Here is a 16,969-nt window from a genome sequence, read left to right on the forward strand (position 1 = left end):
CTCGGCAGGCGAAAACTTTCTTGAAAAGAAAGCACAAGGCTTCATCACAGAGCAATCAGAGCTTCTCTGCGACAAAACAGCCCCTGCTCCAATCTCAGAAGCATCAACCTCGACCTGAAAAGGAAGAGAGATATCAGGCTGACATAAGACTGGAGCTGAAGAAAACCGGCGCTTCAGCTCCCGAAAGGCTTCCACGGCCGCAGGAGACCAATTAGTCACATCAGAACTCTTCTTGGTCAAATCCGTCAAGGGCTTAACCACGCCAGAAAAATTAGCGATGAAGCGACAGTAAAAATTAGCAAAACCCAAGAACTTCTGAAGACTCTTAACAGATGTAGGCTGAGTCCAGTCATGAATAGCCTGGACCTTGACTGGGTCCATCTCAATAGTAGAAGGAGAAAAAATAAAACCCAAAAAGGAAACCTTCTGTACTCCGAAGAGACATTTTGAGCCCTTCACAAATAAGGCATTAGCACGCAGGACCTGAAACACCATCCTGACCTGCTTCACATGAGACTCCCAATCATCAGAAAAGACCAAAATGTCATCCAGATACACAATCATAAATTTATCCAGATATTCTCGGAAGATGTCATGCATGAAGGACTGAAACACAGAAGGAGCATTAGAGAGTCCAAAAGGCATCACCAAGTACTCAAAATGGCCTTCGGGCGTATTAAATGCTGTTTTCCATTCATCCCCCTGCTTAATACGCACAAGGTTATACGCACCACGAAGATCTATCTTGGTGAACCAACTGGACCCCTTAATCCGAGCAAACAGATCAGACAACAATGGTAAAGGATACTGAAATTTGACCGTGATTTTATTTAGAAGACGATAATCAATACAAGGTCTCAGAGAACCATCCTTCTTGGCCACAAAAAAGAATCCTGCACCAAGAGGGGAGGAAGATGGGCGAATATGTCCCTTCTCCAAAGACTCCTTTATATAACTCCGCATCGCGGCATGTTCTGGTACAGACAAATTAAAAAGTCGTCCCTTAGGGAACTTACTACCAGGAATCAAATTTATAGCACAATCACAATCCCTATGAGGAGGCAGGGCACCGGATCTGGGCTCATCAAATACATCCTGGTAGTCCGACAAAAACTCAGGGACCTCAGAAGGAGTGGAAGAAGCAATTGACACCAAAGGAGCATCGCCATGAATCCCCTGGCAACCCCAACTTGACACAGACATAGCTTTCCAATCCAGAACTGGATTATGAGCCTGCAGCCATGGCAGACCCAAAACGACAACATCATGCAAATTATGCAGCACAAGAAAGCGAATCACCTCCTGATGTACAGGAGTCATGCACATGGTCACTTGAGTCCAATACTGAGGCTTATTCTCAGCCGATGGTGTAGCATCAATTCCCCTCAGTGGAATAGGGAATTCCAAAGGCTCCAGGACAAAACCACAGCTCCTGGCAAACGACAAATCCATCAGATTCAGGGCAGCACCTGAATCCACAAAAGCCATAACCGAGTAGGATGACAAAGAACAAATTAAAGTAACAGACAAAATGAATTTAGACTGTATAGTACCAACGGTGACAGATGTAGCGATTTTTTTTAAGCGCTTAGAGCATGCTGAGATAACATGAGTAGAATCCCCACAGTAAAAGCACAACCCATTTTGACGTCTATGATTTTGCCGCTCAATTCTGGTCAGAATTCTGTCACATTGCATAGACTCAGGTCTCTGTTCAGAAAACACCGCCAGATGGTGCGCAGATTTGCGCTCCCGCAAACGCCGATCAATCTGAATGGCCAAAGCCATTGAGTCATTCAGACTTGCAGGCGTGGGGAAACCCACCATAACATTCTTAATGGCTTCAGAAAGACCTTCTCTGAAATTTGCAGCAAGGGCACACTCATTCCATTGAGTAAGCACCGACCATTTCCTAAATCTTTGACAATACACCTCTGCTTCATCCTGACCCTGAAAGAGGGCCAGCAAAGCCTTTTCTGCCTGGTTCTCAAGATTAGGTTCCTCATAAAGCAATCCAAGCGCCAGAAAAAACACATCCACATTCCGCAATGCAGGATCTCCTGGCGCCAGGGAGAAAGCCCAATCCTGAGGGTTGCCACGTAACAAGGAGGTAACAATTTTAACTTGCTGAGCGGAATCACCAGAGGAACGAGGTCTCAAAGAAAGAAATAATTTACAATTATTCTTAAAATTCAGAAACCTAGATCTATCTCCATAAAACAACTCAGGAATAGGTATTTTTGGCTCTGACATAGGACTATGAACAACAAAATCCTGAATGCTTTGCACCCTTGCAGCAAGATGATCCACACTAGAAGTCAGACTCTGAAAATCCATGTCTGCAGCTGAACTCAAAGCCACCCAGAGATTAAGGGGATGAGAGAAGCTGGACAGACTGCAGCAAAGGGAGAGGAAAAAAAAAAAATTGTGCTCAGGACTTCTCTTATCCCACTTCTGCGATGCATTAAACACTTTGTGGCCTGCTGTACTGTTATGATCCTTAGTGGCTGAGGATCACAGATCAGACTAGGTAAGTTACTGAACATAGAACAAGCTCTAGGTAGGTGGTAACTGGACTGACCGCAAATCTGATCCTAACCAAACACACTAAAGGTAGCCGGTGAACGTGCCTAAAATCCTGGACGTCTCGACGCAGCCTGAGAAACTAGCTACCCCTAGAGAGAAAGTAAGACCTCACTTGCCTCAGAGAAATAACCCCAAAGATATAGGAAGCCCCCAACAAATAATAACGGTGAGGTAAGGGGAAAATACAAACGTAGAAATGAAAACAGATTCAGCAAATGAGGCCCGCTATTACTAGATAGCAGAAGACAGATAGGAAACTGTGCGGTCAGTAGAAAACCCTACAAAATATCCACGCTGAGAATTCAAGAACCCCCACACCAACTAACGGTGTGAGGGGAGAAACTCAGCCCCCTAGAGCTACCAGCAAGCAAGGGAATCACATACTAGCAAGCTGGACAAGGAACAATAATAAACCAAGAAACATATTGAACACTGATGATCAAAAAATAAACAAACAGAAACTTAGCTTCTCTTGGAGAGACAGATAACGAAGGTAGTCAGAAGGGATCAAAATAGCACTGAATACATTGACAGCAGGCAACAACTGAAAGTCCAGGTGAGCTAAATAGGAAACCAACTACCAGATAACGAGACAGCTGATCCCAGCCACAGACCTGCAGAAAGACACAAAGAGCCACCAGAGGGAGCCCAAAGACAGCACTCACACAGTACCACTTGTGACCACAAGAGGGAGCCCAAAAATAGAGTTCACAACAGTCTATGTGTAGTGGCTCTTGAAGCAATGACTCCAGCAGCAATCCACTCCTTGTGAATCTCCCCAAATTTTTGAATGGCCTTTTCTGAACAATTCTTTCAAGGCTGCGGTTATCCTGGTTGCTTTTGCACCTTTTTCTACCACACTTTTTTCTTCCACTCAACTTTCCATTAATATGCTTGGATACAGCACTCTGAACAGCCAGCTTCTTTATCAATGATCTTTTGTGGCTTACCCTGTGTCAATGACTGGCTTCTGGACATCTGACAAGTCAGCAGTCTTCCCCATGATTGTTGAGCCTACTGAAACAGACTAAGGGACCTTTTTAAACGCTTAGGAAGCCTTTGCAGGTGTTTTTTTGTTAATTATTCTAATTTACTGAGATAATGACTTTTGGGTTTAACTTCTTGATGATATTCTAATTTTGTGAGAAGCACCTGTATCTTTCACATTTCCTGAGACAACTCTTTTCTTAGCTTTCTTTGGTCCTTGTTCATTGTGGTCACACCATGACACCAAACAGCAAAATGACTACTTTTCACCCTTCAAATATCCAGACTGATTAGAAGTTTATACAGGAAAGATATACGGTACATCTTGGTACCGTGTTAGCCAGTAGCTAGAAAAATATTTAGAATTGAGAGTCTTCAGTGGTATTAAAAGATACCTTTTAATGGCTAACTGAAAAGATGGTAACAAATTGCAAGCTTTTGAGACTACTCAGGTCTCTTCATCAGGCACAGACTAAAGCAAACTCTGAAGAATCACATATTTATACACAACACAGCACAGAGCTGTCATTATGGGAGAGTGATAAGTGATAAACAGTTGTGTCCAATATTTATTTGTTTATTTTCATTTGTTTTTGTTGTTTTTTTCTGTTGAACCACAATTCAAATATAACGTCTGATTTTCATTAGTTGACATTCAGTCAATTTAAATTGAAAATTACTTTTGTCAGTTTCAAGTTATTTCAGTGACCATTGTGGAAATTTCTTCCTTTAACAGAGCCATACCCATCACCTCTTGTTAATTATTAATTCACCTTACAAGGCATGATACAAAAGCTTCATGTTGAGGACTGAATAAAGTATAGAACACAATTCATTTTTCAATATTTATTTTAAATTCATAAATTCAATTCACTGTTTAGAAATTAAGCACATCCTATATAAAGATTTGAGCTAACATTGTGGAATCCGTGCAGATATCCAACATGTAATGTTACCAGTGTAACATAGTAATTCTCTAGTTTAGAGTTATTATCAAAAACCGTACGGACTGAATATTAGCTCCTGGTTACATTTGTATATAAACTCTCTCTGTTCTCCAGGCATGATATACTTATGATCCTCTACTCTAGAGAACATGTTTGATATATAATGTTATATTACGTAATTACTCTTTGTACAATTAATAACCTGAGAGTCTAGACTATTGTCTTCTGATATGTTCACATGTGAATGTAGACAATTCACCATATTAATGGTCCTTTCGACTTTTCATCCAGTTTCTGATCTGTTCGACCTGTGCGACCACACAGCTCTTTGCCGTGCCCCCTGCTGCAGTGTACTGTTCCACGCTGTTAGTATAGTTCCACAATTTGGACACGTCACTGGCAAATAGTGGACTGCGTAAAACAGAGGCAGAACATAAAAATAAAGTTATATGGTAATATAAGAAATACGGAAGATATTCAAAGCTGTTTTGTCGATGACCTTGCAACCTCTTGCAATAAGGCGGGTAGGGTCTTTCAACAAGGCTGAGACTCCACACATATTTCATCATGAAACAATCACATGTATGTGCTAATTTTTTAACTTTGATATGACTGTGGTGTTACAATTTAGCACCAATAAAGGATTATTCTCCTTTCTTTAGTTTATAGCCTGTTGCTTTGGAGAACAGCAGCAGAACATGCCCCGTGCTTACTGCAAGCTCTTTTCAATTGCGCTTGTAAGAACTTTTTGAAGCTGGCAAGGAGATTGATGGAGCATGCTGCTACCTGTTAATCCGACCAGCTTCAGCGCATTGCTTACAAGCTAGGCAGCAGCGGTAGTCGGTCTCCTAGGCAACGAGCTATAAACAACAGATACATTACTGCAAATTGTAATAAGCAGTAATGCTAAGTTCACACTAGGCGTTTTTGTTGCTTTTTTTATGCTACTTTTCAGCTGCATTTTACAATACCAGCAAATCTCATGCACACACACATTGTTTTTTTTTGTCATCAGTATTTGGTGCTTTGCAAAACATCGAAAACGCAGGTATCATGTTTTGCTGCGTTTTTTGAGCCAGAACATGATTCTATGGAATAGGACTTTTTTTTCAACACTAAACTTTATCAGCTGGCACAAGTGACAAATCTAGCATGCCAAAACCGCTGCAAAAAACGCCAGAAAAAAACTAAGAAAACATGCATTTTTCTGCAGCTTCTTTCCTGCAAGAGATCAGTTTTTCCTGCAGAAAAAAAAAAACGCTGCAAAAACCCTAAATTGTAAAGTGCTTTTTCTTATAAGCGCTATCCGACAGTATCCATCCATGAAGATGGGAAAAACTCTTAAATTATTATTTTAGAGGATTGAGTATCTTACATTTTAATGTTATATCATCCAAAGCTTTGATGTGTGTGATGAAACCCTGAAAAACTGTAGAGGAGTTATGGTATGCCCCTGAATAGGGTATAAGAAGGAGCAGCCCACATAAAAGCATGAGCTGGGCTATCTGGGGAGCTCGTAACGCTGAAGTGCTCCCTGGTCACTGCAGTAACCTATGCACCACCCCTGCCTATCTGCTCTTTAGTGACAGCCAATCGAGAGCCCAGTATCTGAATGATATGATATGAATTAGTCTGTATAGTTGCTTTAGACAAAAAATGGTAGGACATTATGAATGGAAACGATTTACAAAGTTTCTACATTTTTCCTTTTAGGACAAAATATGAGGAACCGGAGCATGATTGTATAAAAGGAGTACTTTATTATAACAAAAAATAATTAATTAAAAAACAGTAATAACATTTCGAGGTGTGTAGTAAATACCATGATAAACACATGGGAAGGCACCCACCCCTCTAATATCCCCTATAAATAATCTCAAGGGGAGACCCCTGTCATATCATACAGCCTGGCTAGGTGACCAATCCAGTATAAGTCACAAAGTGCAAGAAGTAAAATATAGTAAAGTTGAACGAGTCCGCTTACCAGGATACAAGAGGGGAGAGTAGAGGAGCAGGGTCCCGCCAAAGTGCCGCTCCCGACACGTGTTTCGCGGCCAAGAAATGCCGCTTTCTCAAGGAAGTGCGGTAGTACCCAAAAGGACCTATCTTTAAACCAGCTGACCTGCGTCACATGTCCAAAATGGACCAATAATCGCGGCACCGGCGGCGCATGCGCACGGTGACGGACGGGTCCACCATGGGGGCAGGGCGCAAGACCGAGCGCGAGAGCGCCGGGAATAATCCCGGAACGCTCGCACAGGGCACTGAGGCGCCCGCCCACATGGGGGAGCCGCCCACCAACCGGGCGATGCGCACGGCCACTAGAAGGTGACAGCTAGAGGTCCGGACCAAAAAATGTATAATGGTAGCTTCCATGTATTTAGAGGGGGGGTGGATAGGAGTGGGAAAGAGGTGCAGTAATGTCTGTATAGACATTAACGGGGACACATAAAAACGTGCCGCACAGCACATGGTGAAGTATATAATAATAAATGCACCAAATACATCGCAATGATACTCAAACAGAGTGATAATTATATCAAATTTACAGTAGCGATATAAATATTTAATCAGCATTCTCAAGGTGGCTAGATTGCATCTATGTCCCGTAAGAAGAGAAAAAGGTCACATATCTACACTGAATGGTATAAAAATTGCTATAAGACATCAGTAAACATCATTAGTTGTATATCCATTAAGTGACATAATCATATCTATAATAAATAGTAATGAAATGTCCAATAGCACATATGATCAAATAATCTTGTGTTCCCACAGATGTCCACATCCCGCCACGACAGGGAGCTCCAGAGCAACGAGTCCAAACCGACGAAAGAGACCAACGGCGAAAAGAAAGATCCAAAGGTAAGAGAAGTAGTTAATACTGCAAAAACGAAACAAACATAACAACAATTAAAATACAAAATAAAAACAAAGAACAATGGCGAGATAATGAAGGGACCCAGTTATATAACACATTATTAAAGGTATGGAGCAAAGCTCAAGGACTCATTGAGCCCTTTAGGAGTCACACAATCCAAAAGGACAATCCATTTTGTCTCGATCTGAGCGAGACGTTTTTTGTTGTCCCCGCCTCTCACGCCCAAATGGAGCGCATCGATCCCCCGAACAGATAATAATTTTGAGTTGCAATTATGATGCAGCCAAAAATGTCGGGGGAGTGTTTTTAGTTCTGTCTCAGTGGGCACCGTCCTGGCCGCGTCAATGTCCCGCACATGCTCACGTACCCGGATCCTAAGTTCACGTGTGGTAAGACCCACGTAGATCTTTGGACATGGGCAAGTAGCATAATAAATAACGTTGGTTGACCCACACGAGATCCGATGCCTTATCTCAAAGGTTTTCGAACCATCGCTAGAATGTGGTGGTCTGGCCGTGTGCTAAATATGAGCGGAAAGTCTTCCGTCAGCTCAAAGACCCTAACACCTATACCAAGCTTCCTTCCAGCCCTTTAGCCTCCTTCTCACGGACATTACAGGATATACTTGTGGGAGCCTTTGAGGCTAACATCATTACCAAACAGGTACTTGACGGACTCATTGTCAAGTCACCCCGGGTCCCCACATTCTACCTGCTACCTAAGATCCACAAGGATGCCCTTGACCCCCCGGGACGTCCAATTGTGTCAGGCATTGATGGGATCTGTGATCCGGTATGCCAATTTGTTGATTTTTACCTTAAATCATTTGTTGAGACATTACCATCATATATTAGAGACACTACGGACGTCCTGTCAAGGGTCGACGGCATCCTTGTGGATCATGGTACAATTTTGGTTACTGCCGACGTCGAGGGGTTATATACGTGCATTGACCACTCCCATGGACTTAATGCTGTTCGCCGTTTCCTGGGGTCCTCCGACCTGGACGGTCCTCTCAGTGAGCTTATCCTCGAGCTGGTGGAGTATATCCTCACCCACAACTTTTTCGTCTTTAAAGACAGATTCTATCTACAGAAGCGCGGCACGGCCATGGGCGCGGCGTGCGCGCCCTCGTACGCCAACCTCTTCCTTGGCGCCTGGGATGGGGAGATATTTGGCGACGGGGGCCCGCCCGCCGCTGCCCATGTGCTGTGCTGGTACCGCTATATCGACGATATTCTTTTTATGTGGGGGGGATCTGCCCACCAGCTCGAGGAATTTATGGACACTTTAAATAATAATAGGCAAAATATACGACTCACATATACATTTAGTGAGACCGTTGTGGACTTTCTGGATGTCCGTCTGGAGGTTGACTCTGACCGGCGCATCCAGACGGACGTATTCAGAAAGCCCACTTCAGTTAATTCTTTGCTACATGCCACCTCTGCTCACCATTCAGCCACTGTGAGGGCCGTCCCGGTCGGACAGTTCCTCAGGATGCGGCGAATTTGTTCTTCTGATATCAAATTTGAAGCACGGTCGGATGATTTAAAACAAAGATTCAGAGATCGCGGCTACAGCCGCAGATCCATTAAAGCAGGTTATGACCGTGCTCGTAGAACTCAGAGGAATGATCTATTGCACCCTGCCCCTCGACGTCGTGCAGAAGGTGGAGGTGATCATATTCGATTCATCTCCACCTTCAATCATGAGTGGGAGAGCATGCGCTCAATCCTTAAAAAACACTGGTCTGTACTCATGACCGAGCCCTCCCTGCGTGTCTCCCTGGGTGATTTCCCTCTTATGACGCCAAGGAGGGGTATGAACCTTGGCGATATGTTAGTCAGGAGTCATTATGTCCCTGTACCACAAAACCCCTTTGGTACTGTTGGCCCCCGCCCAGGGTGTATCTCTTGTGGGCACTGTCTTGCCTGCGCCAATGTCCTGCGCTGCTCAGAATTTAAATCTAGCGATGGTTCGAAAACCTTTGAGATAAGGCATCGGATCTCGTGTGGGTCAACCAACGTTATTTATTATGCTACTTGCCCATGTCCAAAGATCTACGTGGGTCTTACCACACGTGAACTTAGGATCCGGGTACGTGAGCATGTGCGGGACATTGACGCGGCCAGGACGGTGCCCACTGAGACAGAACTAAAAACACTCCCCCGACATTTTTGGCTGCATCATAATTGCAACTCAAAATTATTATCTGTTCGGGGGATCGATGCGCTCCATTTGGGCGTGAGAGGCGGGGACAACAAAAAACGTCTCGCTCAGATCGAGACAAAATGGATTGTCCTTTTGGATTGTGTGACTCCTAAAGGGCTCAATGAGTCCTTGAGCTTTGCTCCATACCTTTAATAATGTGTTATATAACTGGGTCCCTTCATTATCTCGCCATTGTTCTTTGTTTTTATTTTGTATTTTAATTGTTGTTATGTTTGTTTCGTTTTTGCAGTATTAACTACTTCTCTTACCTTTGGATCTTTCTTTTCGCCGTTGGTCTCTTTCGTCGGTTTGGACTCGTTGCTCTGGAGCTCCCTGTCGTGGCGGGATGTGGACATCTGTGGGAACACAAGATTATTTGATCATATGTGCTATTTATTGGACATTTCATTACTATTTATTATAGATATGATTATGTCACTTAATGGATATACAACTAATGATGTTTACTGATGTCTTATAGCAATTTTTATACCATTCAGTGTAGATATGTGACCTTTTTCTCTTCTTACGGGACATAGATGCAATATAGCCACCTTGAGAATGCTGATTAAATATTTATATCGCTACTGTAAATTTGATATAATTATCACTCTGTTTGAGTATCATTGCGATGTATTTGGTGCATTTATTATTATATACTTCACCATGTGCTGTGCGGCACGTTTTTATGTGTCCCCGTTAATGTCTATACAGACATTACTGCACCTCTTTCCCACTCCTATCCACCCCCCCTCTAAATACATGGAAGCTACAATTATACATTTTTTGGTCCGGACCTCTAGCTGTCACCTTCTAGTGGCCGTGCGCATCGCCCGGTTGGTGGGCGGCTCCCCCATGTGGGCGGGCGCCTCAGTGCCCTGTGCGAGCGTTCCGGGATTATTCCCGGCGCTCTCGCGCTCGGTCTTGCGCCCTGCCCCCATGGTGGACCCGTCCGTCACCGTGCGCATGCGCCGCCGGTGCCGCGATTATTGGTCCATTTTGGACATGTGACGCAGGTCAGCTGGTTTAAAGATAGGTCCTTTTGGGTACTACCGCACTTCCTTGAGAAAGCGGCATTTCTTGGCCGCGAAACACGTGTCGGGAGCGGCACTTTGGCGGGACCCTGCTCCTCTACTCTCCCCTCTTGTATCCTGGTAAGCGGACCCGTTCAACTTTACTATATTTTACTTCTTGCACTTTGTGACTTATACTGGATTGGTCACCTAGCCAGGCTGTATGATATGACAGGGGTCTCCCCTTGAGATTATTTATAGGGGATATTAGAGGGGTGGGTGCCTTCCCATGTGTTTATCATGGTATTTACTACACACCTCGAAATGTTATTACTGTTTTTTAATTAATTATTTTTTGTTATAATAAAGTACTCCTTTTATACAATCATGCTCCGGTTCCTCATATTTTGTCCTCATGTTGTTTGGAGCTAAGTGACGGATCTGTGTGTATACAACACACATGTGTTGTCCCAGACCAATAATATGACTGTGGGATTTTTTATATCATTTTTCCTTTTAGATGCATTTGAGCAATACAAATTGGTAGAGTGTGGACATAGCCCTAAGAAGGGGTAATACAGGCCTTATATATTGAAGACCTACCTTCAGATAGGTCATCAATATATAGGATAGGTCATCAATATCAGATCAGCTCCAAACACAGTCTAGAGACCATTCTTGGGAACTACAGCTCAGCTCCTATTCACTTCAATAAGAGCCAAGGTAGGACATCCAGATCTAAGCCCAGGGCAACCAATTTAAAGCCTTTACTGCCAGTGATCAACCGAAATTCTACACCACTCTCCATCTAATGATGGCAGAAGGACCTTGAACCTTGAGGGAGTGTCAGAATTAGCCTGTGGTTTATGAAATAGGTGCAAAGCTAAACATACTGTCACCAGTCTCATACCTGATACTCTTCAAATCCTCCAGTGACAGTTTATTGATCGTGAGGCCCTTGGTTTCCGCTAGCTGAACAACCTTTCCAGAGATTCCATGTGCTTGCCTGAAGGGCATCTATAATACAAAAACATCCAGTCACAGGAAACCATTACTACTTTAGGCTGGGGTAATGATTTTCCTCCAGTCACTGCACTACCCCAAACATTTGCTGCTGGTAAATATCACATTGTATGACAATAAATCAGCTACCGTATTTTTCGAACTATAAGATACGCTTTTTTTCCCCAAAATATTTGGTAGGAAAATGGGGGGGTGTCTTATAGTCTGAATGCACCTGGCTTGCTGTGCGAGGGATGGCGGCCGTGGCGGTGGAATGGGGTCACAGGAGGTAGGAGCAGGATCACCGTTGCAGGAAAGCTGGTGGCAGCAGGAGCTGCTAATATTCATTTCTCCATTAAAGGGAAATGAATATTCACTGCTCCCCACTCCCATAATCCCGCAACCACCACTTGGCTCCAAGATCAGTGATAGTAAATGATGGTCAAGATTTTTACTATCCCTAATGCTGGCGTTGAGAGGTCGGCGGGATAATGGTCATGGGGAGCAGGGAATATTAATTTCCCTTTAATGAGGAAATCAATATTCACTGCTCCTGCCCTCAGTGTGCCTGTGACTGGGGGCACATGGTAGTGACGTAATGCCCTGCTCATCGCTTGCACGCCAAAGTCAGTTGCCGGTATCAGAAGAAGACGACGTGCGCCAAGGGAGCGAATGGTAGATGAGTAGAAATTGTTTTTTGTGTAAAAAAAAAAAAAGAGGCATAATGGGAGGCATATATACCAGGATGGGCCCATGATGGGGGACAAATATACCAGGATGGGGACATATATATACGGATTGGGGGCCCAGGATGGGGACATTATTACAGAATTGGGGGACATTCAGCAGTAGACCCCCCATAACAGTGCGTCATGACCACATTTTTTGCTTAATTTTTTTTTTTTCACTATTTTGTTCCTCTAAAACCTAGATACGTCTTATAGTCCGAAAAATAAGGTAATTCCTCAGGATAAGGTCACTCTTTTTAGTTTACATATTTCCACTGCAAATCTACAGCATTTTAATAGCCATATGTGCTGCAGATTCATCATGGTATTAACCCTGGAAAACGTCTGTTTTATCTGGATGTTTTTTCTAGATCCATCTAGATGTATTGGACTGCCACTGATAGCCAGCAATCCTTGTTGGCATTCCTGGGACTGGTTATATATAGCATGTACAATACACAACCCTTATGTAGATCGGGCACCACTTACCCCTTTCCTGACTAAATAATAAGCAATGTCCGTGGCCAACATATCTGGACTCAGCGCTTTCTCCATTGCCTCTTTGTTAATCTAGAATACAAAATTCCAAACATCTCAGTATGTGCTATTCCATATAGCTTGTAATTTACTGCAGAAATCCATACACGAAGCGCTACCAGAAAATACAGCTATGAAATGTGTTACGTTCAGTCCTGCACAAAATCTAAAAATATTGCTGAAGGCGTCAATGAGTCTCTATATGCTTCATGAATCTGGAGTTTGGCTTTCATCATATCGTAGGGAAGATCTATAACTGAGATCACGGTAGATAGCACCTATTTATGGACATATACAATGATTGTAAAAATTTGAGCACATCTGGTCAAAATTACTGTTATTGTGAACAGTTAAACAAGTTGAAGATGAAATGATCTCTAAAAAGGCCTAAAGTTAAAGATGACATATTTCCTTTATATTTTAGGCAAAAAAAAAATTCTGTTTTTTAACTTTTAAAAATTACAAAAAGGAAAATGGGCTGATGCAAACGTCCGGGCATCCTTGGAGATTTGTGTGCTCAGATAATTTTGACCAAGGTTTCAAGGTTTCAGACCTTAGTTAGCCTGTTAGGGTTATGGCTTGTTCACTATCATTGTTATTAAAGGCCAGGTGATGCAAATTTCCTAGCTTTATAAAAACCCAGCCTCCTCTAACCTTGTGCCAAAAAAACAGCAGCCATGGGTTCTTCTCAGCAGCTGCCTAGCACTCCTGCCCACAAAGCAGGAGAAGGGTATAAGAAGATAGCACAGCTTTTTCAAGTTGCCCTTTCCTCAATTTAAAATGTAGTAAAGAAATGGCAGTTAACAGTAACAGTGGAGGCCAAGATAAGGCCTGGAAGACCAAGAAAATTTTCCGTGAAAGCTGCTAGCATGATTGCTAGAGAGGCAAATCAGAACACCCTCTTGAACGCAAAAGACCTTCAGAAAGATTTAGCAGACTCGAGTTGTGGTACATTGTTCTACTGTTCAGAGACACCTGTACAAATATGGCCTTCATGGAAGAGTCATCAGAAGAAAACCTCTCGTGCATCCTCAACATAAAAAAAAAAGTACAGAATTTCAGAAACAGAACATCTCACCAACAATTAAGCATGGGGGTGGATCATTCATGCTTTGGGGCTGTGTTGCAGCCAATGGCATGAGGAACATTTCACGGGTAGAGGGCAGAATGGATTCAATTAAATTTCAACAAATTCTTGATGCGAACATAACACCATCTGTAACAAGCTGAAGTTGTAAAGATGATGGCTTCTACAAATGGATAACGATCCTAAACAAAAGTCAAAATCCACAATAGACTACCTCAAAATGCAAAAGTTGAATGTTTTACAATGGCCCTCACAGTTCTCTGATCTGAACAATATTGAAAATCTGTGGCTAGACCTCAAAAAAGCAGTCCATGAAAGATGACCCAGGAATCTCACAGAACTAGAAGAATTTCCAAGGAAAAATGGCTGAAAATCGATCAAAGAAGAACTCAAAAACTGTTGTCTGGCTCCAAAAAGCGCTTACAAGCTGTGATACTTGCATAAGGTGGCCTACTAGGTACTAACAATGCAAATTTTTGCATCGGCCCATTTTTCCTTTTTGTAATTTTTAAAATGTAAAAGATGAAACAAATGTTTTGCCTAAAATACAAAGGAAATGTCATCTTTAACTTTAGGCCTTTTAGAGATCATTTCATCTTCAACTTGCCTAACTGTTCGCAATAACAGTAATTTTGACCAGGGATATCCAAATTTTTACATGCCACTGTACATATCTTGTAGTTTAGATCAGTAATTTACATAAACTCTCGTTTTATTTACATAAAAATCGTGATTAAAGCAACAGATAAAACAAGAGATTTACCTGTAGTGTGGAAATCACACCAGATGCCACCTGCAGCACTGCACATATGGTATCATAGACATCAAACATGGCCTCCTTGTCTTCCTATATGCCAAAATACACGTGCTTTTAATAACCAATTTATTTGTACCACCATTAATATTGTAAGTAAAAGTACTGTTGTTTCCATGTCATCAGGTATTAAAAGAGATGGCTTTTATAACATTTTAGTGGAATAAGCACATGTATGGCCACCATAAGGTGTTCCATACAAAGGGTGAGCATTATGGTGAATGATGGCATATTTACAAATGGATGCTTTAGAATTTTTTAAAGTCATACTTGCCTGTAGGTCCTTGTTATATGTACTTGGAAGGCCTTTCAGTGTCATCATGAAACCAGAGCACTTGAAAAGAAATACATTTATAACAAGTTTAGAATATTTCACTCAAACCATTTCCCCAAGTATAGCGAGTAATCCAGTGTATGCTTAAAGATACTTGTCAACCTAGAGGCACACTGATGGGCGAGCTTTAGGTCTTCATATATAGAAATCAGAAATAGGGCTATATCCAAATCATGGATTTGGGAGAAAATAATACTGGCAATATATTATACTCCTACTAAGAATATATTACTGTATGTTTTTTTCTACCCCAGACTCTGGCGTAATTACAGCAATAAACGTTATGGTGACATGACGTTACCAGACTCTGAAATCCGCCATTCAGGGTTCGAATAATGAATTCATTAACTTGTTCCTGTTCCTAATAGATGGTGCTCTATTTTGACCTGTCTGATGTGCTTTGAAGCCCTTTTAAGCACATGAGAAAATATATCTAATTTTTTGGCGGTACACATAATCTGGATTAAAGGGAACCTGTCATGTAATATAACCCCATTAACAAGTAGATATGGGGTTAATCTGCAGGTTAAGGGTAAGTGTACACGTATTTTGGAGCGCTGCGGATTTTTCCGCAGCGGATTTGAGAAATCCGCAGGTAAAAGGCACTGCGTTTTACCTGCGGATTTACCGCGGTTTTTGTGCGGATTCCACCTGCGGATTTACACCTGCGGATTCCTATTGTGGAGCAGGCGTAAACCACAGCGGAATCCGCACAAAGAACTGACATGCTGCGGAATGTAACCCGAGGCGTTTCCGCATGTTTTTTTCCGCAGCATGGGCACTGCGGATTGCGGTTTACATGGTGCTGTAAACGCATGGAAAGTTGCTGCGGACTCGCAGCTGCAGATCCGCAGCAAAATCCGCAACGTGTGCACATAGCCTAATAGCGTTCTGAACCTGCCCAGTGCTCACACTTAGAGCCCCTCTGCCTGGAGGAAATTAACTTTATTCCCGCTGGCAGCATTCGGCTTACAGTCATAGGGGCGGCGCCGAAACGTGTTCAGTTACCCTTATGTGTATAGAGAGAACTGGCTGTAACCGCGTCCCTGGCACTGACTGACAGCAGGCCCTAATGGTGAGCTGCTGTCAGTCAGTGCTGGGATCGTGGTTACAACTGTAGCTTTATATACTCAGAAATATACTGTGCTGACGCGACACCTATGACTGGCAGCTGAACACTCCCGGGGGAAATAAAGTTAATTTCCTCCTGGCAGTGGGGCTCTCAGTGTGGACACCGCATGGTGTCAGAACACTATTAACCTGCAGATTAGCCCCATATCTGCATGTTATTTCACATGGCAGGTTCCCTTTAAATTATGATGCTTTTACACTTCCGCAATCTACTTATTTGGTTCCAATTTAATTAAAGTGAATGTGTCAACAGAAAATTTACTATTTTTTTATCAGGTTTTTAAATTAAATATACTTTTTTTTCCTTCATAATGTTATTCTTATTTTTCACATCACTGTATATAAAAATAAAAGAGAAATCTGGCAGTTTTCACACTGGCCACTAAACTCAATACTGGACTAATACTTGTTCTTTTCAGCAGCCACATAGACATAGGCAGCGCTAGGCTGAATCTGCCTCTTGACTTTTATAGAAGCAATTCTGGAAATGTGCTGATCTAGGCAAATATCACTGTGGAAGGGAGGGAGAGGATTCACTTATTGTGAATGGTGGATCCTGTGTTATTAGCTGTGCATAGAGGTGTTACCTGTCATTGTAGTCCTGTCTGTTATGATAATTCTGAAGACTGCTGAAAATTCTGTACAGAACAAGAAGGCTAAGTGCACATGTTGGGGATTGTATGCGTTTTTGAAGCGTTTTTTTCGCCA

General features: G+C 42.5%; 1 protein-coding gene across 5 annotated transcripts in view; it reads right to left on the bottom strand.

The window, feature by feature from the left end:
* Nucleotides 1-4,413: 4,413 nt before the first annotated feature.
* Nucleotides 4,414-16,969, bottom strand: part of ASL (argininosuccinate lyase) — a 70,580-nt gene continuing 58,024 nt past the window's right edge. For all 5 annotated transcript variants that reach the window (XM_077296376.1, XM_077296381.1, XM_077296380.1 and 2 more), the window contains 5 exons: nucleotides 15,071-15,130; nucleotides 14,746-14,829; nucleotides 12,848-12,928; nucleotides 11,539-11,645; nucleotides 4,414-4,931 (listed from right to left, as the gene is read on the bottom strand). In XM_077296376.1, the coding sequence (XP_077152491.1) occupies nucleotides 4,784-4,931; nucleotides 11,539-11,645; nucleotides 12,848-12,928; nucleotides 14,746-14,829; nucleotides 15,071-15,130 (480 nt within the window). In that variant the 3' untranslated portion in view covers nucleotides 4,414-4,783. The remainder of the gene's footprint in view (nucleotides 4,932-11,538; nucleotides 11,646-12,847; nucleotides 12,929-14,745; nucleotides 14,830-15,070; nucleotides 15,131-16,969) is intronic.

Source organism: Ranitomeya variabilis, chromosome 3, assembly GCF_051348905.1.
Source record: "Ranitomeya variabilis isolate aRanVar5 chromosome 3, aRanVar5.hap1, whole genome shotgun sequence".
NCBI lineage: Eukaryota > Metazoa > Chordata > Amphibia > Anura > Dendrobatidae > Ranitomeya > Ranitomeya variabilis.